This window comes from Gopherus evgoodei, chromosome 22 (assembly GCF_007399415.2).
Source record: "Gopherus evgoodei ecotype Sinaloan lineage chromosome 22, rGopEvg1_v1.p, whole genome shotgun sequence".
Classification (NCBI taxonomy): Eukaryota; Metazoa; Chordata; order Testudines; family Testudinidae; genus Gopherus; species Gopherus evgoodei.
The window spans coordinates 8,412,186-8,433,892 of record NC_044343.1 but is presented as its reverse complement, the minus strand read 5'-3'; the positions used below and the strand labels follow the sequence as shown (position 1 = coordinate 8,433,892).

Sequence of the window (21,707 nt, the reverse complement as noted above, 5' to 3'; positions counted from 1 at the left end):
TGTCAGCTTGTGCTTGGGCAAGCCAGTGGCAGTCGGGGGCCAGGCGCAGGGAAGGGACGACGGCGTCTTTGCCCCTTGCTGCTTCCGCCTCGAGGCACCGTTAAAATCTGGGGCTGTGCTGCCCGCATCATACGTCTGCCTCACACCTAGTCTGTTCCCCCGCCTGCCCCGGGTGGGGAGCCACCAGCTGAATGACTGGGTTCTCCTGAAATTCCCAGCATGGGTCATTGCCATCCGCAGCAGTGCTCAGCAGTGCTCAGCAGCCAGACCTCTGCCTCCCAAGCAGCTGGCCTCCACCAAGGATGGGGGAAAGGCCTGATGCGGGTGGAGGGGTTGACTGCTGAAGGAGGTTTTACATCTGACCCTTCTGTGCACCACCCCCTGTAACGGAGAAGAGCTCAAAGCAACCCCCCCATCCTGCTTGGCCTGGTATGGGCTGGAGTGCAGGGCAGTAGCTTCTCACAAAGGGGTAACAGCTTCTCTCCGCATTAGCCACAGTCCCGCCCCGGCTGTGAGCAGTGGAATAACAATTTTCCCTCTCTTCCATTTGAGGACCGTGGATGAATGGCACGGGGATGGGTAGCGGGGGACAGCTGGCTGGGCTCGGCTCAGCTCCCAATCCAGGGGCCCTTTGGGGCAAAGGTTCAGTGGGGGCAGGCAGCGCAGGAGGATGGGCAGAGGGTTTCCAGGCTGGGCTCCGTACCGCTCTGGTGCATGTAACCCCTGCGAGGGATCTGCAGCCATTAGGGCCCGGAAAAGCCCTTTCGGTGCAGAACTGAGCCCTGCAGCCCCTCCGAGCTGAGTCACACAGCACGGCCCAGCTGGAGGCCTTCGTGGGGCTCCAGGCTGGAATTGCACAAGGGCCCACGTGGCTGCATGCCAGTATTGACGCAGGGCGGTGCCAGCTGGTCATGACCCCCTGGCACCCTGGTAAACAGACAGGGCAGCTCGGGGGTGGAGCAAATCACTGTGGGCCAGCAGCGGGCAGAAGGGTGACAGTGAATCAGCCACGCTTACCGTCCTGGGCAATACCTCGGTCCCCACAGGAGTGAAGCCGCTTCCAAAATGGCAGTGCCTGGAAAATAAACCCTTTGGGGTGTGGGTGCAAGGCTGAGCCGGCCCCCCTGAAACCCACTAGTTAATCTGAATTACTGTTCCAGTACAGCCGAGCCGCGAGCATGCAATCCGGGCCTTTGGTACTCAGACGAAGGGCTGGGCCCGCTGGCCGTGGGCGCGCTGCTTTGGAAATAAACAAGCTTGTTCTTTACGACTGACGCAGCCGGGGCCTGCTGGCCTGTGACAGCTTTAGCACGCTGCTTACTCAGTGCACAGCACTGCAGATCCCCCCGCAAGCAGCTGCCATGGCTAGCAGAGGGAATAGCATCCAGCTGCTGTTTGCCGTGTCACCCTGCAGCAGGCTGGGCTCTCCCACAGATCCTACCAGCCCGGCTGAGCACCGGCCCTGTCTACCGAAGTCACACTGGGTACCGCTGTGGATCAGCCCCTGACGTTGCAGCCGCCAGCGGGGGCTTGGGGAATCTCCCCAGGCAGGGTGCTGGAGCTGGCCTCCAAGCGGCAGGATGGTGCAGGTGGAACCCAGTCAAGGATGTTTTATACATTGAACACCTCATGTCACCTAGTGAAAAACACCCATCAAGGAGAAGAGATCAAAGCAACTCCCTGGCTGGTTTGCATCGCCCCTTGGGAATCCAACATGGTAAACCCACCGCCCCCATGGTTACCCCCCCCGCCTCCTTTCATAGCGACAGTCACATCCTACCATTCCTAAAGCACCTTCTCAGTTAGCTCGTGCGCTAGTTAAGGCCCAGTGTACAGCCTGGCTTTGGGCCCAAAGTGGGAAGCCCAAAAATTCTCAAGTGGGCCCCGGGCTGTTGGGTACCCAACCTGAGGCAGCTGGCACCTGCTCTTTAAAAGGGCTGAGCCTCCCCCTGCCTTCCACAGGAATTCGGGATTCTCAGACCTTCTGAAAACCAAGCCCAAGCGGTCTCAGGTTGGGCACCCCAAAATCACAAGCGACTCCCCCAAGGTCACACAGCATGGCAGTCGCAGAGCCATGCTTCAAAGCCAGGAGGCTTGACGCCTACCCGCCTGCTCTAGCCCCTGCACCCCATCCCCTCTCCCCAGCTGACGTGCGCAGTTCGGAGATGGCTGCTACTGCAGGAGGCTGGGGCTAGCACCGGTGAGTCGAGGGGAAACGGTCACTTTTATTAGCAATGTATGCAAAGTAGGTAACAATCACTGTACAAATCTTTTCAAAAGCACAGGCCCCCGTCCAGCCAATGAGCCCGTCCTCAGCTGGCATACAGCGGCACGGCACCGCCGCTTTCAAGGCAACATACAGGATGGAGAGGGACGGGCCTTGCATCACCAGGTCCAGCATCATTGCGCACCATGGCACGTGCCAAAGACAAGCTGCCCAGGTCACTGCTTGGAAAAGTCCGGTGCACAGGCCAGGCCAGTCGCTCTGGCCCCCTGCTTGCAGGGCTTAGCAGGAAGGGAAGGGAGGCAGCCTGCACAGATCAGAGAATTGCAGGGGGGTTCTGGGTTGGGCCCTGGCCTAGGAGAGGGAATGATTCACAGCTGAGGCTTTAAAGGGAATTTGCCATTTGGAAAAACACTGATTCACCCTGAGAGGAATGAAGGATCTTTTCCGCACAAAGGGAATTAGGAAAATTAAGGATCTAAATTAGCTGTTACCACCCAAGAAAGATCTTGGAGCCAGTGTGGATCATTGCCTGAAAACACCTGTTCAATGTGCAGCAGCAGTCAAAAACGCTAAACAGTGTTAGGAACCATTAGGAAAGGGATAAGACAAAATATCACAATGCCACCCTATAAATCCATGATACAGACACACCTTGAATGCTGCCTGCAGTTCTGGTTGCCCCATTTAAAAAAAAAAAAAAAAAAAAGAGATATTGGAATTGGAAAAGATACAGGGAAGGGCAACAAAAATGATTAGGGGGCTGGAACAGCCTCCATGGGAAGAGAGGTTGAAGTGACGGACTTTTCAGCTTGGAAAAGGGATCCTCCCAGACCTCATCGCCTCCCGCCAGCCACTGCCCCATAATTCTAGCTTCCAGGCCCCCTGGCATGCCAGCCACAGGTGTGCCACTCCTGCCCCCCAGCTCTGCCTTTGGTTTACCGCACTGTGAAACACCCCTAAACAAACGGCATAGGAAGGCGTCGCCCATCTCGCCCGCCACCCAAGTCTTTTAACCCTGAGCCGCAGCATCCAAAGGGCCCGGCCTAGGCAAATGAGGCTGAGCGCAGCACCCAGCCCCTGACACTTCCTCCTTGATCTGGGGGTGGGATTAGCCCCTTGCCCACAGCCCTCCTGGGACTGCGGGAATCACATGGCTATTAAAGGTGCTCGGGCGTTACCCGCAGAGACCCCCTTGCTCTGCGGCAGGGCCAGTCGCAGCCTGCCGGAGTCTGGATTAGCTTCCTCTCTGGTGGCGAGGGCACCCATGGGGCATCTTTCCCTCCCTTTGGCCATTGCTGCTTGTCCAGGCATGTGGCACCCACAGAGCACACCCTACCAGGCTAAGGGGCAGCCACTTTGAGCCATGGAAGGGGGACAGCCAGGGCCCATGCAAGGTGGCAGCCTTGCCCCTAGAAAAATCACTGTGAAGGACCCAGAGCTAAGGCTATCTCAGGGGGGCTGCAGTTGGGCAGAGGGTGCTGCGAGCCCTATAAACCTGTGTTTCACGGTGCTGGGAAAGGGCCAGAGAAGCCCTGGGTACGTGATCAACGCTGCACAAGAGCCAGGAGAGGTTGGGGGCCAAGGTTTTGCTCCCCGAGAGGATTGGAACCCTGTGTCCCCAGCAGACGCCTCCTCGCCTGCCAGGCCATCGGCTCAGTTCTCAAGGTTGGCTCTTCGCTTCTGTAGCTTCTGCGCCAGCTCCTCTGAGATGTCTATGGGGAGAGAGAAGGTGGGTACAGGACCCCTCTGGAGCTGGGACTAAAACCCAAGGGTCCTGACTTACTGTCATCAGCTCTAGCCACGAGACACCACCACCTACCAAAGCTGGGACCACAACCCAGGACTCCTGGCTCTGACCCCTGCTCTGGCCACACGGTAACCAGCAATGCTACACTCAACTGAAAGCCAAGGGCAGTGGGCCACATGCAGCCCCGTCTCTTGGGCCAGGGAGCCCCCTTACCTGGGGAGAAGTCTCCAACCCATGAGGTGGCCTGGCGGGAAGAGCTGATACCATGTTTCCGTAGGTTGAGGGTGCTGCTGGGGCTGTTGGGACTCCTGGTTAACTGGCCTTTAGTGGCTGGGAATAGAGAGTGCAGAGCTGGTCATCAGAGCATGGGAGCCCCCGTCCTCGCCTCTGGCCCCATCCCGCTCCACCTCCCAGGCCGGAGATCCTCCCCATGACTCCCACAGCCTGGGATCTGCTTGCATGGGTAGCCCTTGGGGAATCCTGCAGCGCACTGTGGGGGATGGGAGGGAGCGGCGAACCTGGGCGTTACGCCTGGTGCCCTGGGCAAGTCACTTCCCTTTTCTGTGCCTCAGTTTCCCCCCTCTGTACCATGTGGCTGGTGATACCGAGGGTCTGTGTTTGTGGAGATATACAGACAGGAAGGGCCAGAGAAGCACTCGGGGTTATTACCCACACTGCTGGAGGTCAGGTCTCAGTTCAGACAGCTGTACAGGGCTCCTGGACGCCAGGGTCCCAACTCAAGACGGTGAAGTGAAAGCACCCTAGGGACTCGGGACAGGTCCCCCTTTATCTCCACTCTGGCTCGGGCACATCCCCCCACCCCCACCGGAGACCTCTACTGCACCCACCCTGCTCCCCACTGGCCTGGCCAAGCGACTCAGAGGGAGATGGTGGCAGAATGAGCTTTGCCATGGGATTGCCAAGTCCCCGAGGTGTGACAGCAGTCTCTGCTCCTGCGTGGGCCAGTGGGGCTGGGGGAGGAGGCAAGTCGAGTGGCTCCCAGGGCCTGAGCAGAGCCAGGTCAGCCCCCAAGCGAGTGTGGGACAAACTAGGCTTATCCTGTTGGAACCTGCACCCCTCGTTGCCCCAGCAGGGGCGTCCTCAGCGGCCAGCCGAGGGCTTGGGCACGAGCACTGGCAAACGTGACGGGAAAGGGGGGTGGTAAGAGCACTGAGGGTGGGGGGTGGAGAGCAGAGAGCCCTGGGGGGACAGGGGTGGGCACCGAAGCAGCTGGCAATGGCTGTACCTGGCTTGCCGGTTGGTAAAGGCAGCGCCTTGGTCTGGCCGCCCCCTCCCCATATCACCTTCACGGCGCCCGCTGGGGCTGAAAGCAAAAGGGAAGACGCTCAGTCCGCTGGCTCCTCCCAGCACATACCCCCACCCTAACTCCCCAGAGCTCGTCCCCGCATCCGCCCCAGAGAGAGAGGCCAAGGAACACCCCAATCAAGTCACTTCTGAGCACTGGGAGTGTTTGGAGCTGGAGTTAAACTGAGCGGCCCAGGACCACCCCTGAAAGCAGGGCTATGGGGTCAGCATCCTTGGCAGGATGGAGGCCACCCACCCGGCTCCTCGCCCTCATCTGGCCATCCTAACCCAGCCACCCTCCCTCTCTGTGCCCTCCCACTGTGACATCCTCGCAACTCCCAGTCCAGCAACCGATTTCAGTGGGAGTTGGGCACCTGAAGACCTTTGAGGCTCTGGGCCTGGGCAGCTAGGATGCAGTTTCCAGCAGTCCTGGGCCACGTAGCATCGCGGCTCCCGTCCAGTCCCCAGCCAGGCTGCCATGTGTCACCCTCCCCCAGCAGGAGGCTAGGGAGGGATCCAGAGGATGAGAACCCGGCTCAGATGCTACCCACCCTGAGCTGCATCCACACTCTGAGCCCCCTGCCCAGGGAAGACCCAACTGGCAGCCCCCCCCAAAACCGCTGATGGGCCCAGGCACGCTAGTTCAGCGTGGAGGAAATTCCAGGAAGCAGCTTGTGCCAGGTGGCAGCACCCAGCCTGTCGCCGCCACCAACCCCGCTCTCGTTCCCTGCTTCCAGCTCTGACTCGGATTCCTGGCTTTCCCCCAGCTCCGCCCTGAGGCCTGACTCCTGATTTCCAACTCCAGCTCTGCTCCCTAGCCTGGCTGACTCCTGCACCAACCACCCAGCCCTGCTTATGCTCCAACCACTAGGCCTGACTTCTGGTCCTACCCGCTAGGCCAACCCACCCGTGCCCTGGTCGTGCTAGGCTGCCCCTGCTGGTCCTTTCACCTCTCCCCTCATGTCCTGCAGATTTGCCTCCTCTCTTTTCCCTGGGATTCCCCCCCTTCGCCAATCACCATCAGAGAGCAGCTCCTTCTCCTACACTAGCCGCCTGGGGACCAGTCTCCCAAGGGAGGTGATGGAAGCACTAGACAGGACCCATCCCACCTTGGGAGCCATGGGGAATGGACTGGAGGGTCCAACAGCCTTTTCTGTCCCTGACCTCTGGGAGAGCACTCGGGGCTCCGGGCAGAGCAGTGGACCTGACAGCCCCCAGCATCCCCCAGTGCGTCTGGCTCCGTTCACCCTCCTCTGGGCTCCCAGGGGTGCTGCATCTCCCAGTTGTATGGCTGGTCTGGGGCAGCAGATTCTGCATGTGGCAGGAGCATTTCCCTGCCCCTAGGGCAGACGTGGGGAAAAGGGGAGTGCAAAGCCCAGGTGTGGGGGACAGGGCAGGGGACAAGACCCCGGGCTCATCCTCTGTAGCAACGTAGCCTCTTGTGGTGACACAGTATCTCCATTCTAAAAGGTCTTGCACAATCGCCTGTTTACTCACAGCTGGCTGACTTTGCCTTTGTTCCCGTGATGGCTGCCACATCTGGAAAACACAATCGAATGAGAGAAGGGGAAGGAAGGGGGTGCCTGAGCTGGGATCGCAGACTGGCTTTTCCCCCAGACTTTTCTCCAGTACAAGGTCCCATTCCCTGGTGCCAGCCTGTCCCTCCTCGGGAGGGACTGTGCCCTTCCATGCGGCACCAGAGATTCCTCTGAGTAACTGCACCAGCGTGGCCCTGGCAGGCTCAGCGATGAGGCCAGTGTTATTTTATTCACCCACCAGCAGAGGGAGCACGATTTTACCCAGCTGCGCCAGCACAAGGATAGGACCCAATCTCCCCAGATTTGGGGGGCCCGAGGCAGGGCAAACTCCAGCTCACCTTCGTCATTCATGTAGGCTTGTTCTTCATCCTCCTTCCTCATCTCAAACACAGGGGTAGGGGCAGGGGGCTTCACCAGGGCACTGTTTCCGAAGCTGGGCGGAATCATTGCATCCACTTTGGCAGCAGCAGAAGAACCAGACAGGCACAAGGTTAGGCAAGGGGCAGAAATACAGATATTAAAGCACAGGGCTCTGGGTGAGCCGCCCAGGCCAGGTCAGAGTGGGGGGGGTATCGTGAGGGATGCGATAGTGTGGGATGGGCACAGCGAACATGTTAAATGCAACATCCAAATGGTGCCAACAGACATCAGGGCACTGCTGTGGGGGGGAAGCTCGCAGCGCTGGGGTCCCAGCTGGAAGGGGTGGGGCACTGCTGTGGGGGGAAGCTCACAGCTACCCTGTGCCAGCTCTCCAGAGGTGTGTTGGGGCCAGGCTGTGGGAGGTCTGTGGGGCCCCGCATGCAGATTCTTCACAACCCAACAGCCCTGAGCCCTGGAGGAACAAGCCAGGAGCAGGCGCCTGGAGCAGGCTGAGCACATTCACCTCTGGAGGGCTTTGGGCAGGGGGGCAGGGATGCTTTCCAGACGCTCTCGCCGTTCTCCTTATCGGTCTCCACAAACTCTGCAAAACACGCCAGAAACAAATGGGTCTGAGAGCTGGGGAGACGGGGGGACTGGCCATGGGGGAGCATGAGGCTGGCATGGGACGCTGGGCAGACCCATAAGGGCAGGGGGCAGAAGGAGAGGTGGCTGGGGGTAGGGGGGAATCCCAGCTCTGGGAGGGAGACCCAGTGTTGGGGGGCAGCTCTGGGAAGGAAGGGGCCTGGCCGGGGAGGGCTGACTGGGCTTGGAAACAAGCAGCGGAGGAGAATGAGCCAAGGTCACCTACGCACAGCCCGGCCCAGGGACTGAACTACGTCCACATACACTCCAGGCATCAGCACTTCACCCCACCCGGCAGTCATGTCCTCCCCGCTGCCCCCCACCCCCCTGGCCCCGAGTCCGGGCACCCTCTCCCAGACACACACTGCCAAATGCACGTGCCCCCCTGGGCCCACCCTGCTAGCCCTCTTCACCCAGCCCCCATTGCCCACCCACACTGAGCCGTCCAATGTACATGCATCCTCCCCCATGTGCACCCTTCCCCCCCCACACTCAGGTGTCCCTCCCCTTGAGGTATCTGCCACATCCCCGTATCGGTGCCCCTTGCACTGCCACCTGGCTCACCCACCCATGCAAACCCAGCCCCCGTGCCCAGAATTCGCACCCGGAACCCTCGAGGCTGGGGAAACCCACCTAACTTCTCCGAGTAGTCCTCGTCCAGGCTGAAGGGCACCAGGGTCTTCTTGGTGTTGGAGACGAAGTACTGAACCACCTCGGATAGCGAGGAGCAGTGGTGCTGCGGGGGGGGGGCGGGGGGAGATCCTATCAGCAGTAGTTCTTGGCCACCCTCAGGCCCCTGCCACTGAGGGACTGACCAGGCTTTGCACAACCCCCTCGGGGCTCCTGCTCCCAGCCTGCAGGGCTCTCTGCTCCTAGCTGACATCCCCAGTCACTGCTGGGAGGAGGCAATGGCCCCAGAAGAGCCCGTGAGCTGCAGACAGTCGTCCCCTGCCTCAGAGAGATCTTAGCCTGTTGGGCCGATGGAGCATCCAAGCTGGAACACAGCCTCTCCTGGTGACAAGCGCAAGCCCGCCATAATGCATTTACCTGTGCAATATCTCCATGGGGAAATATCCTGCCTGACCCCCAGCTGGCAGCCAGTGTGTGCCTGCAGCATGAGGGTTGCCAGCCCCTGGTTCTGTTATCCTAGCTGGTGTAACGGTTGAGATTATTCCTATTTCTACACCTGTGGCTTTTGGGGGATCTTGATGAGCCATTTGCCATATCATTGGTTCATGATATAGGGATGAATGGGGGAGCAGAGCTGGGAAATGCTGCCTGGAACTGCTTAGCTGTGTGTGTGTGTCCTGTGTCCTGTAGAGCTTATGGAGATTCTCCTGTAGCATAGGTGATCAAGGCCTGGCTTCTATGCCTACTATCACCCTGATGTTCCTTGGTGGCTGTGCTTCCGGGAGCCGTTTGATCCCCCTGGGGCCCAGACCCAGGTCTCGGTCTCTGCATAAGGTGGAGATGCAGAACCGGCCCACTCACCGGCTGCTCAACGTCGATGACGTATTGCTGTCCCACGCGGTTCACTCTGTAGTGCTTCACAAGCGGCGTGCTGCAAGAGAAAGATGGGGAGATTGCTCAACCCAACCCTCACACAGCTTGTGATCACAGCCCATGTGCACTGGGATTCCCCCCTCAACACTAGTGCCAGGATTCACACTCCCAGCCCCGTGTGCACTGGGGTCACCCCCTCAACACTAGTGCCAGGATTCACACTCCCAGCCCCATGTGCACTGGGATCACCCCCTCTTTCTCTCACACACACTAATGCCAGGATTCACATTCCCAGCCCTGTGTGCACTGGGGTCACCCCCTCAACACTAGTGCCAGGATTCACATTCCCAGCATCGTGTGCACTGGGATCACCCCCTCAACACTAGTGCCAAGATTCACACTCCCAGCCCCATGTGCACCCCCTCAAACACTAGAGTCAGGCAAGCCCCCTTCCAGCCCCCGCCCATCCCCCCAGCAGGCAGCCCCCGCCCATCCCCTGCCTTCTCACCCGTTCAGCATCTGACGCGTGGTCACCGAGATGCTCTTCCCGTCGCCCCCCGGGCGCAGCAGCATGTTACCGCAGTCCGGGTTCCTCTCCAGCAGCACCTGGGCCTCTGTCCTGGAGACCTTGAAATAGCAGCTGGGAAACACAGGAGAAAGGACAGGACCCAGTTAATGCACCAAACCCTCCCTGTGTGACCTGGGACTCTCAACCCCCCTCCCCCCCAGACTCACTGGCCCATGGTCCAGAGCCTCTGGGCTACTGCAGCTCTGAGACCACCAGGACGGGGGGACTGTGAGCTGCAAGCCAGCCAAGGCCCCTGCTGCCCAATTCCCCACCGTGGGCTGGCGCTAGCAGGGGCAGCTAAGGTAACGGGGCCAGGTGGCTCTGCTGCCCCAGAGCATGGACAGAGGGTGGGAGAGAACTGGACAAGGAGGCCGTCGGATGGCATGAGCCGGGGCAGGGGACTCGCTGCCAGGGGAAGCACCAGGGGCCACTTGCAGGGCAGGATGGGGGAACACCGGACAGGCTGGCCTGGTGGCCTTGCCTGACATGGGAGGGGGATGCCAGACAGGCAGCCTGGCCTGGCACGACATGGCAGGATGGAGGATGCCAGCGACACGCCCGCGGCACCTGCCCACGACAGCCTTGGGTTCTCCCTCCGGCCCAGGCCCCACTCACTCCGGCATCTGCTCCTCCACTGACTCATAGGCGAGGGAGCTCACGGTGCTGCACTGGCTCAGCTCGGCCCGTCGCTCCTGCTCTTTAGACAGGGCTTCAGACATCATGTAGATGTGGCCGGGCAGCAACGTCAGGTTGGAGGGGACTTTCATCTGCAGGGACAGGACGACACACTGAATCTGCCCCGTGACGTGCTGTGACCACAGCCTACAGACCAGACTTCCACCGACTCCTCCCTCTTTGACCCCAGCGTTGCTCCCATCCCTGGCCCGGGGGGACCTCAGACCGGCTCTCTGTGCGGCTCACGAATCAGCCAGCAGGAGGCGCCAGCACGGCTCCCACCTTCCTTCCCCTATCAGCCCTGCCACGGCGCCAGAGCCCTGGACTCTGACCAGCAGGGGGCAGGCTCCCTGCGAAGGGCCTCCAGGGGCTGAATCTGACATGGGACAAGGGGGCTGGGAACTGCTGGGAGGAGAGCCCAGAATGGACTCAGAGCACCCGAGGGAGACCTGCCCTGACAGGGCTGTTGAGAAACACAGACTCAAGGCTGGACAAGGGCTCTAGGGTCCTTCAAGGACGAGCTCTTGCCGCGCGGGATACCTGGGGGTGAAAGATGCAGGGCAGGAGGGCAGGGCTGTGTCTGCACGTGCAGGTTTGGTGGGAGGCAGGTACAGGCGAGTGTATCTAGGGCAGGCAGGGGCTGAGTGTGGGGAGGGGGAGGGAGGACAGGAACGAGCATGGGGGGGGCATACACGGGGTGAGCAATGGTGTGTGTAGGCTGGGGGCGTGGGGTGGGTTGTGCGGGGCGGGGGTGAGCATCTGGGGGTGCAAAGGCTAGGTCGGGCAGAGGGGGGCCAAGGTGAGGGCAGGCCATGGGGGCGGACTTCTTATTCTAACATCAGCCGGGCAAGTTACCTCCACCACGGTGAGGATGAAACCCTTCCACATCTCCCGAGCTTCCAGGCTCTCAGCCTGCAAGGGAAACACAAATTAGTGGGGTAAAACCCAGAGCATGGGGGGGGGAGGGAGGCAGAAGTCGCACAGGGCGAACGTACCTTTAACTTCACTTCCTGCCCCCTCAGCTTCAGGCTGAGCCCCACCCCATCTTCGCTGGCCCTGGGGCCGCTCCGGAGGTAGCTGTCAGTCAGGGACACGAAGGTGTCCAGGTCGATCTTCTCCACATACTGCGGAGGGCAAAGCACAGATCAGTGCTGGTGGGAGAGGGTGTCGGCCAGCCCCACTCTTGCAACCCAAAGCAGGGCCCTAGGTGCCCGCTAGGGAGCCCTGCCTGGCTGGCTGCCCCCCAGCTCTTCTCTGGGATGGGTGTGTGTGAATACTTCTGGGTTGCTGGTTCAATCCAAGCCCTGCTCAGAAGCACGGCTGACAGGAGTTGGCTGGGTCTCAGCGGGCTGGTGTCCACGTCACCAAACCCACCCCTGCCGTGGGCACCAATTGGCTCCCCAGCCACCAGGCTTATGGCCGTGCAGGCTAAACGAGCCCCTTGCCCTTAACGGCGGCTCGAGGGAATGGCCGTCCCCATGGGCAGAGGAGGGGGAGGGGGACTCTTTCCCAGGTCAGAGGGATCGAGGCTCTCGCCACCCGGACAGCATGGCAGACCCACAGCAAGCCGAGTCTCCCCAGGAGGGATGTCCCACCAGGAGAGTTAAGACAGGCGGGCCTGATCCACAGAGGTGCTGAGCTCCCAGTGGCTGGGCACCTGCCAAAATCAGGCCTTGAGGAGACAGACTCCACCTCTTCTCCCCCGAGCCTTTCCCAGGTCGGGCCGGGGAGTACCACACAGTGGCTCATCCATGGGGCAGCTCCTGCCTACCTGCACGTCTCGGCTGGCATGGTAGAAAAACAGAGTGAGCCCCCGCAGGCCTGTCCAGTATTTCTTATATCCCTGCAGGGACAGAGCAAAGGGGCATTGGCGGCTGGGATCGGAGGGGGCCAGCCAAGGGGAGGGTCGCTTAGGTGAGTGGCACAAACGCACCCGGCCTCCGCAGCGAGGGAGGGAATAACGACCTATTGACCATGCACTGTGCAGATACCTAACCCCCTAGCAATGCCCTAGCCCTGTGCTGAACCTGGCATGGCCAGGAACCTGCAGTGGGATGTTCCCGGGATGTTATGGAGGGGGGGATGGCGAATCAGTGCCCACCCCCTCTCCCTGCAGGCTGGTTTCATCTCTGCATGGTGGACCCTGTCCTGCCGGGGCAGCTGGTCCAGCCAGGCCCTCATCCCCATGCCTGGCACGCCGGGGCAGAGGATTGGTCTCTGAGGAGGCTGCTTTGCATCCCTTAGGGCCTGAATGATGCACTGTGGTGTGTTTTCTCCAGCCGTGTGCGAGCCCTGGAACAGGGGCAGCCTGGTGGGAGCCAGTTGCTGCCATTGGGGGGATTCTCGGTGCGGGCTGATACTGGCCTGACGCGGCAGACCCCTGCCCCAAGTTGGAATCAGCTGCCAAAGCCTGTGGGGGAGGGCAGAGCCCAGACACCATCACGCGTGGGCTGGTCGGGAGGGCTCAGATATCAAAGGCTCTGTTGTTCACTGTTTGCCATCAACAGCAAAGTGTTGTGACCCAAAATAAAGGTTCTGCTGCCTCTTCCCCCGCTGCCCGCCTTGCCAACAGCTCTGCACTGGCCCCTGGGCCAGCTGTGCTTCAAGGCGGCAGATTCACCCATGGCAGTGGGCACGCCGAGGGCACACACACGCCAAGATCCTGCCCCTTTGGGCCGCTACAGAAGGGTGCCGACAGCTCACGCTCACCAGGAGAGCAGCCCCACACGTAGGTGAGTACATGTCAAGGCCATGTGTACATCAGATGTCAGCATCACATGAGTGCAGCCATGTCACGGTCAGACGAACCAGGGACATCACACTCACGTGTGGCTGTGCACAACGGGAATTGAAGTCCCGGATTTAACAGCTAGAGGACAGGCCTGGGAGTCAGGAGATCTAGGTTTTGAACCTGGCTTTGCCACTGACTCACTGGGTGACCTTGGGCAAGTTGGTTCTCTGCTCTGTGCCTCAGTTTCCCCATCTCTAATATGTAGCTAATGCACCTCACCCAACTCTGTAAACCACCCTGAGATGTAGGGCTGGAAAGGAGCTGAGCAAGTGCAATGTATAGTTTGAAGGTTATTCCTACAGGACACGTACAGGGTCAAGGCCCATCCCCATACTAACGGGACAATGCCGCTCTTCACAGCTCTGGGGACCTAGAATTCTCCAGGCTTCTAAAGAGACCCCAGATCATCTCAGCCATCCCAAGAGGATGACACTGCCTGCTGAGATGTCCTTATCCAATGCTAGCAAGCTAGTGAAAGACCCCATCCAGGGCAAACAGCCTGCGCGTCACACAGCCTGACTGGAAGAGCGCCCGCCCTCCGTCCCATTAGGTTTATGGCGTGAATGTGACAGGCGTCTGATCTGAATGCCAGAAACAGTTGTCCTCAGCAAACCAGACGGCAGGAAAGTTCAGGGGCCATAAATGCAACCAGGTTAACGAATGCAGCCCAGGCAAATGCGTTTAAACATCCAAGTATGTTTCAGCAGCAGATTGTCTGCGATGTTTGGAAAGAGAATTTCCCCGTCTCAGGCTGTCAGGTTGGCACCCAGCACCTCGGGCCCAATCCAGGGCCTGGCTACGTCAATCAGCATCTCTAGGCTCAGGCTCGTACTTCATCCAACAACCACCTGTCACGGAGTGTGGGGGAGTCCGGCCCTGCACCCCTCTTCCTGGGACCCACAGTGACTCTCAGCCAGCCAGTAAAACAGAAGGTTTATTGGACAACAGGAACACAGGTTACAGCAGAGCTTGCAGGCACAGTCAGGACCCCTCCACCGAGTCCTTCTGGGCTTTCAGGGTGCTTGGATCCTAGCTAGGATCCCCTGAATTCTGCCCACACAGCCCCAAGCCCAAACTCAAACTGCTTCCCTCCTGCCACTCCCTTCCTTTGTCCCCTTCCCGGGCAAAGGTGGTGACCTTTCCCCTCCCTTACCTAGCTCAGGTTACAGGCTCTGGCATCGTCCATCCCCTAAAGTCCTCCCCTGCTCTCCCACTCCCCACACAGACAGTCCCTACTCCATCACATCTCTCCCCCCTTCGAGACTGAACTGAGCGGGGTCACTCTGCCCAGTGACCTGGGGAAGTTCAGGGTCCCCTCTCCGGGACAACGCATCCGCTGTCAGGTTGGCACTTCCCTTCACATGGACCACGTCCATGTCATAGTCCTGCAGGAGCAGGCTCCACCTCAGGAGCTTGGCATTGGCTCCTTTCATCTGGTGCAGCCAGGTCAGGGGAGAGTGGTCGGTGTACACGGTGAAGTGTCGCCCAAAGAGATATGGCTCTAGCTTCTTAAGGGCCCACACCATGGCCAGGCATTCCTTCTCGATGGCCGCGTAGCTTTGTTCCCGGGGTAGCAGCTTCTTACTCAGGTACACGATGGGGTGTCTCTCCCCCTTTTCATCCTCCTGCATTAACACTGCCCCCAGTCCCGTGTCTGAGGCATCAGTGAACACCATAAAGGGTTTGTCAAAATCTGGGTTTGCCAGAACTGGGCCACTAACCAGAGCCTCCTTCAGCGCCCGGAAAGCCTCCTGGCACTGCTCAGTCCAAATCACCTTGTCTGGCTTCCCCTTTTTGCACAGTTCAGTGATGGGGCCGGCTATGGCACTAAAGTGGGGCACAAACCTTCGATAGTACCCCGCCATCCCAATAAAGGCCTGGACCTGCTTTTTGGTTTGGGGAGCAGGCCAGTCTCTGATCACCTCCACATTGGCTGGTTCCGGCTTCAGGCAGCCGCTCCCCACCCGATGGCCCAGGTAAGATACTTCAGCCATCCCCACCTTGCACTTCTCCGCCTTTACTGTTAACCCAGCCTTTCGGAGTCGGTCTAGGACTTGTTTAACCTGGGATATGTGGTCCTCCCAGGTCTGGCTGAAGACGCAGATGTCGTCAATATACGCCACGGCAAAACTCTCCATCCCCCTCAGTAGCTGATCCACCAGGCGCTGGAAGGTGGCCGGCGCTCCCTTGAGGCCGAAGGGCAGGGTCAGAAACTCATAGAGCCCCAGAGGGGTGATAAAGGCCGATTTCAGCCTGGCATCTGCGTCCAGCGGCACTTGCCAGTAGCCTTTGGTAAGATCCATAGTGGTGAGGTACCGAGCACCTCCCAGCTTGTCTAGGAGCTCGTCAGGCCTGGGCATAGGGTAGGCATCAGATACGGTGATGGCATTGAGCTTTCGATAGTCCACACAGAATCGGATTGACCCATCCTTCTTGGGGACCAGCACCACCGGCGAGGCCCAAGGGCTGGAAGACGGCTGGATCACCCCCAAAGCCAGCATGTCCCTGACCTCTCTTTCAAGATCCTGGGCAGTTTTCCCAGTGACCCGAAAAGGGGAGCATTTTATAGGGGGATGTGACCCGGTCTCCACCCGGTGGACAGTCAAATTAGTGCGTCCAGGCTGATTGGAAAACAGCTGTCGGTACAGATGCAGCACCCCCCTGATCTCAGCGTGCTGGCCCGGGGTCAGTTGATCAGAGAGGGGAATTGCCTCCAGGGGGGAACCAGCCTTTGTCCCAGGGAATAGATCTACTAAGGGGTCATCTCCCTGCCCCTCCCAATGTCCACACACGGCCAACACCACATTCCCCCTGTCATAGTATGGTTTCATCATGTTCACATGGTACACCCGACGGTGATGTGCCCGGTTTGACAGCTCCACCACATAGTTTACCTCATTCAGTTGCTTGATAACCTTGAAGGGCCCTTCCCAGGCAGCCTGGAGTTTGTTTCTCCTCACGGGGATAAGAACCATCACCTGATCCCCGGTGGCGAAGGCACGGGCTCGTGCTGTGCGGTCATACCAGACCTTCTGCCTCCTCTGGGCTCGGGCCAGATTCTCCCTGGCCAGGCCCATGAGCTCGGCCAGTCTTTCCCGGAAGGTCAGGACATACTCCACCACTGACTCTCCCTCGGGAGCGGCCTTCCCCTCCCATTCGTCCCTCATCAGGTCTAGGGGCCCCCTCACCTGCCTTCCATACAACAGTTCGAAAGGTGAAAACCCGGTAGATTCCTGGGGCACCTCCCTGTACGCAAACAGCAGGTGAGGTAAGTACTTGTCCCAATCTTGCGGATGCTGGTTCATAAATGTTTTTAGCATCCTCTTCAGCGTCCCGTTGAACCTTTCTACCAGCCCGTTGGACTGAGGGTGATACGCTGAGGCCCAGTTGTGCTGGACCCCACATTTCTGCCATAAGGACCGGAGCAGGGCCGACATGAAGTTGGACCCCTGGTCCGTTAAGACCTCCTTGGGGAACCCCACCCGGCTGAAAATTGTCAGCAGCGCATCTGCCACTGTGTCTGCTTCGATAGAGGACAAGGCCACCGCCTCGGGGTAGCGAGTGGCAAAATCCACCACCACCAGGATGTATTTCTTCCCTGACCGGGTTGTCTTGCTGAGGGGTCCCACTATGTCCATGGCCACCTTCTGGAAAGGTTCTTCTATGATGGGTAAAGGCCTCAATGCCGCTTTCCCCTTGTCCCGGGCCTTCCCCACCCTCTGGCAGGGGTCACAGGATTGGCAGTACTGTCGGACATGGGTAAAGACCCCAGGCCAGTAAAAGTTCTGTAGCAGCCTCTGCCTGGTGCGCCGGATTCCCTGGTGCCCTGCGAGAGGGATGTCATGAGCCAGGTACAACAGCTTGTGACGAAACTTCTGGGGAACCACCAGCTGCCTCCTGATCCCCCATGAATCTACTTGCCCTGGGGGAGCCCATTCTCGGTACAGGAACCCCTTCTCCCACAGGAACCTCTCCTTGCAACCTCTCCTCATGGTCTGTACCGCACTAAGGTCAGCCCGGTCCCGGTGCTTCCGCAAGGAGGGATCTTTCTGTAACTCGGCCTGGAACTCAGCAGCTGGGACAGGAATGGGGACTGGCTCTCTCTTGCTGGCTGGGGCTGAGGCCGCAGCCTCTCTGCACCGTGCCCCTGGGCGTTCCCCGTTCCCTGAGTTAGGGTCCTGCACCTCAGGTCGAGTACCTTCCCCGTTGTCGGGGAGCAGTGCCATTTGCCGACTCTGACTACGAGTCACGACCAGGGCACTCTGGGTGTTACTAGGCCAGTCCTCAAGGTCCCCTCCCATTAACACGTCAGTGGGCAAATATTGGTGTACCCCCACATCCTTGGGGCCCTCCTTGGCCCCCCATTTCAGGTGTACCCTTGCCACGGGTACCTTGAATGGGGTCCCGCCCACGCCCATCAAGGTCAGGTAGGTGTCGGGCACCATCCGATCTGAGGCCACCACCTCGGGCCGGGCCAGCGTCACCTCTGCGCCTGTGTCCCAGTACCCAGTGACCTTCCTCCCATCCACTTCCAGGGAAACAATGCACTCTTTCCGGAGGGGCAGCCCTGCGCCCACCCGGTAAACCAAAAACCCGGAGCCTGGAGCATCCACAGGTGGTATGTTGCCAACCCCCCTTTCCTGGGAATGTAGCCCCTCCTCCAATTGGGTTTTTACCCAGTCCACCCTCTGTGGGTTGGGTCTGCTTGGTCTGTCCCTGAGCTTGGGGCACTGGGCCCGTATGTGACCTCGTTGGCCACAGCGATAGCAGCCCATATCTCGTGGGTCCCCTTGAGTGGGTCGGAGGGACCTGCCGCTGGATGTTCCCCTTTTGGGGGGGTTCTCCATAGGCCCCCTTTGGGAGGTCCCAGGATGACTCTCTCTCTGCGTTGAGGCAGGCCTGCTCCTTCGAGACTCCTCCCTGCCATCCCCTGCCCGACTGTCCACAAATTGGTCAGCCAGCTGGCCTGCGTGCTGTGGGTTCTCCGGCTTCTGGTCCATCAACCACAGCCTCAGGTCGGACGGGCACTGCTCGTACAGGTGCTCCAGTATGAATAGGTCAAGCAGGTCCTCTTTAGTTTGGGCCCCAGCTGTCCACTTGCGGGCATACCCCTGCGCCCGGTTGACCAGTTGTAGGTATGTGACCTCACGGGTTTTACGCTGGCTCCGGAACTTTTTCCGATACATCTCAGGAGTCAGCCCAAACTCGCGGAGCAGGGCCTGTTTGAACAGTTCGTAGTCCCCTGCCTCCGCCCCTTTCAGTCGGCTGTACACCTCCACGGCTGTGGGGTCCAGTAAGGGGGTGAGAACTGCGATCCTGTCTGCAGGGTCAACCCTGTGCAGCTCGCAGGCATTCTCAAAGGCCGTCAGGAAGGTATCTATGTCCTCCCCCTCCTTACGCCGGGGCAGCAAGTGCTTATCAAAGCTCTTTGTAGGCTTGGGCCCCCCCTCACTCACCGCAGCCGGGGCCTCACTGCTCCTCAGCCGGGCCAGGTCCAGCTCATGTTTACGCTGTTTCTCCTTCTCCTCCCGCTCATGTTTACGCTGGTTCTCCTCATGTTCACGCTGTTTCGCCTTCTCCTCCAGCTCTTTCCTCTTTAACTCGAGCTCCTCCCGTCTCAGCTCCCTTTCATATTCCAGCCGCCTCCACTCCACGGATGCCGAGCGTTGCCGGGAGGATCCCCTGCTGGGGGGTGAGCTTCGCCGGGCGGATCCTCTGCTGGCCAGGGGTATCACGGTGCCCTCGGTATACACTGGGCTCCTCCCCGCCCTTCCCCTACGCCTAGGAAGGGGGGGTCTCGGGAAGCCCTCGTCCGCCAGCTGACCACTCCCAGCGGGGACAGACACTGGTGCCTGAGCTGCATCTGCTCGGCTGCTTCCCTCAGAGACAGGGCTCCGTTCATTCATGCGGTCTCCCTGCTCCAGCTGGGCAATCAGCTGGTCCTTGCTGAGCCTCCCCGGGTGCAACCCCCTCTGCTTGCACAGCTCCACCAGGTCACACTTGCGCCGCTTGGCATACATCTTCCTGCTGGCCACTCACAGGCCGGGGGGCTCGCCGCTCCCCACGGTTTCCAGGGGGACCCCTAGTGCACCAGCCCTTCGTGAGGTCACCACCTCTCTGCCAGGGTCGAGCTGCAGACTCCTCCACCCTTGGACCGCTTGCTGCAATCCCCCGGGGGACCCTGTTACTGCAAAGTCCTTCTCACTGGGCACACACTCCCAGGGGTTAATCACCCCTTCGTTTTACTGCTCCCCAGTCACTTACTGCAGGAAGCGCCGTGCACGGGGTGCAGTACGTCCCGCCGCTGCCACCAGTTGTCACGGAGTGTGGGGGAGTCCGGCCCTGCACCCCTCTTCCTGGGACCCACAGTGACTCTCAGCCAGCCAGTAAAACAGAAGGTTTATTGGACAACAGGAACACAGGTTACAGCAGAGCTTGCAGGCACAGTCAGGACCCCTCCACCGAGTCCTTCTGGGCTTTCAGGGTGCTTGGATCCTAGCTAGGATCCCCTGAATTCTGCCCACACAGCCCCAAGCCCAAACTCAAACTGCTTCCCTCCTGCCACTCCCTTCCTTTGTCCCCTTCCCGGGCAAAGGTGGTGACCTTTCCCCTCCCTTACCTAGCTCAGGTTACAGGCTCTGGCATCGTCCATCCCCTAAAGTCCTCCCCTGCTCTCCCACTCCCCACACAGACAGTCCCTACTCCATCACACCACCAAAAAGAACGACCCAGGCAAACCACGTGGCAGAAAGCGACAAGAGGAGGGTTTGCGGTGGAACAGACGCCGGAGAGCACAGGGAGCCTTCACCAGGCAGACTAGACAAAGCATTTCCACAGAACTGGAGGAAGTATCACCTGTCCAACCCCCCTCCCCCGCCACTGGGCCCTGCACTCCCTTGTGCGCCCCTACTCCAGGATTTCCCAGCCATTGCCGCTTGCATTGCCCCAACTCTGGGGCTAGCTGAGACAGTCGCACTGGTTTAAACTCAATGGGTGAATTTAAACTGGGGCCAGAGGCTGCGTGGATGTCCCTAGTTCCGGTTAAACCAAGCGGATTTCGGTTTAGCGAAAGTCGATTCGAAACGGGCTTGAGCTAAACTGAAATCAGTGGGTTCATACTATCCAGTGCACTGGTTTAAATCCACACCTTAGGTTAAAGCAGTGCAACGTTCTTGCCTAGACAAGCCCTTAGAAACAGGCTCAAGCCAGAAAAATCCACTCCGGATTCCAAGGACCCCAAAACCTGAGGTTGTGCCTTAGCCTGTTTGGAAAATAGGGGCTGCCAGTAACATCTGGCTTTGCAAGTTTGCATTTGGCTTCTGCCTGGTATCGTCTACACCTGAAAGTTAATTCAGATGAAGGTAGGGAGTGGATTTAAAAGGCTATCGTTATGCCGGAACAACAGCACGCCTAGGCAAGCCCGATCCGGCGACGGCAGGCGTTTCTAGGAGGCCTGTGCCCTTGGCACCTCAGTACCCAGAGCTTGGGGGGGCAGGCACCTGGCAGATCCAGGCCGGCTGCAAAGTGCAGCCCTGGCTTGGGGTTCAGAGTCTGACTCAGAGTCCTGGCGAGCCTGGCCCTGGGCTTTGGGATCAGGGCCACTTCTTGGGGGGCTCTAGCTTCTTTCGCCCAGAGCCGGCTCCCCACCCCGATCTCTCCGTGCCAGGGCCCTGGGTGGGGGGAGAGACCACACCAGAGGTTCCAAGGCCATGGCTCAGCCCTTGGCAACTCGGAGCCTGCCCCGTCCCAGCCGGGGGAGGGGGGGCCCTACCTTGTCCTGGGGCCCCTTCTTCTCCAGGAAGCCCTCGTAGTAGTGCGGGGGCGAGCTGTGCTTGGGCTTGGCGCCCCGCAGCGGCGGGGGCAGCAGGGCCATTGGGCAGGGGGCGCAGGGGAGGCTCCCGCACGGCGCCCGCAGTCCCGGAGCAGGAAGCGCAGGGGAGAATAAACCAGCCCTCGTGGGGGTTTTGCAGCCCGGGCCGGGCCCTCCCATGCGCGCACCTGATTGGGCCGCCCGGCTCCGTGCAGGTGAACGGGCCGGGGAGCGCCGGCCAGGCCCCGCCTCGGCCCTGCGCTGGGCGATTGCAGGGAGGGGCACTGCTCCCGCTCCCCCCCCCACGGCGTGGGAAAGCAGAGCCCCCCCACTGCTCTCCCCTGGCGTGGGAAACCAGAGCCCCCTTCCCCACCTTCCCCCCGGCCTGGGAAAGCAGACCCCCCCCGCTCCCCTTCCCCCCCCGGCCTGGGAAAGCAGCGCCCCCCCTCACTGATCTCCCCCGGCCTGGGAAAGCAGAGCCCCCCCACTGCTCCCCCTCTCCCTGGCCTGGGAAAGCAGACCCCCCCTGCTCCCCTTCCCC

General features: G+C 60.1%; 1 protein-coding gene across 1 annotated transcript; it reads right to left on the bottom strand.

The window, feature by feature from the left end:
* Window positions 1–2,926: 2,926 nt before the first annotated feature.
* On the bottom strand, window positions 2,927–21,229 carry STAP2 (signal transducing adaptor family member 2). Its single transcript, XM_030540484.1, has 14 exons — window positions 21,128–21,229; window positions 12,337–12,408; window positions 11,561–11,689; window positions 11,421–11,477; window positions 10,506–10,657; window positions 9,831–9,962; window positions 9,311–9,380; window positions 8,453–8,555; window positions 7,701–7,778; window positions 7,156–7,272; window positions 6,777–6,818; window positions 5,221–5,298; window positions 4,188–4,304; window positions 2,927–3,939 (listed from the first exon to the last, which is right to left on the bottom strand). The coding sequence occupies exons 1-14, from the start codon at window positions 21,227–21,229 to the stop codon at window positions 3,881–3,883; spliced, it is 1,308 nt and encodes a 435-aa protein (XP_030396344.1). The 3' UTR covers window positions 2,927–3,880.
* Window positions 21,230–21,707: the final 478 nt, after the last annotated feature.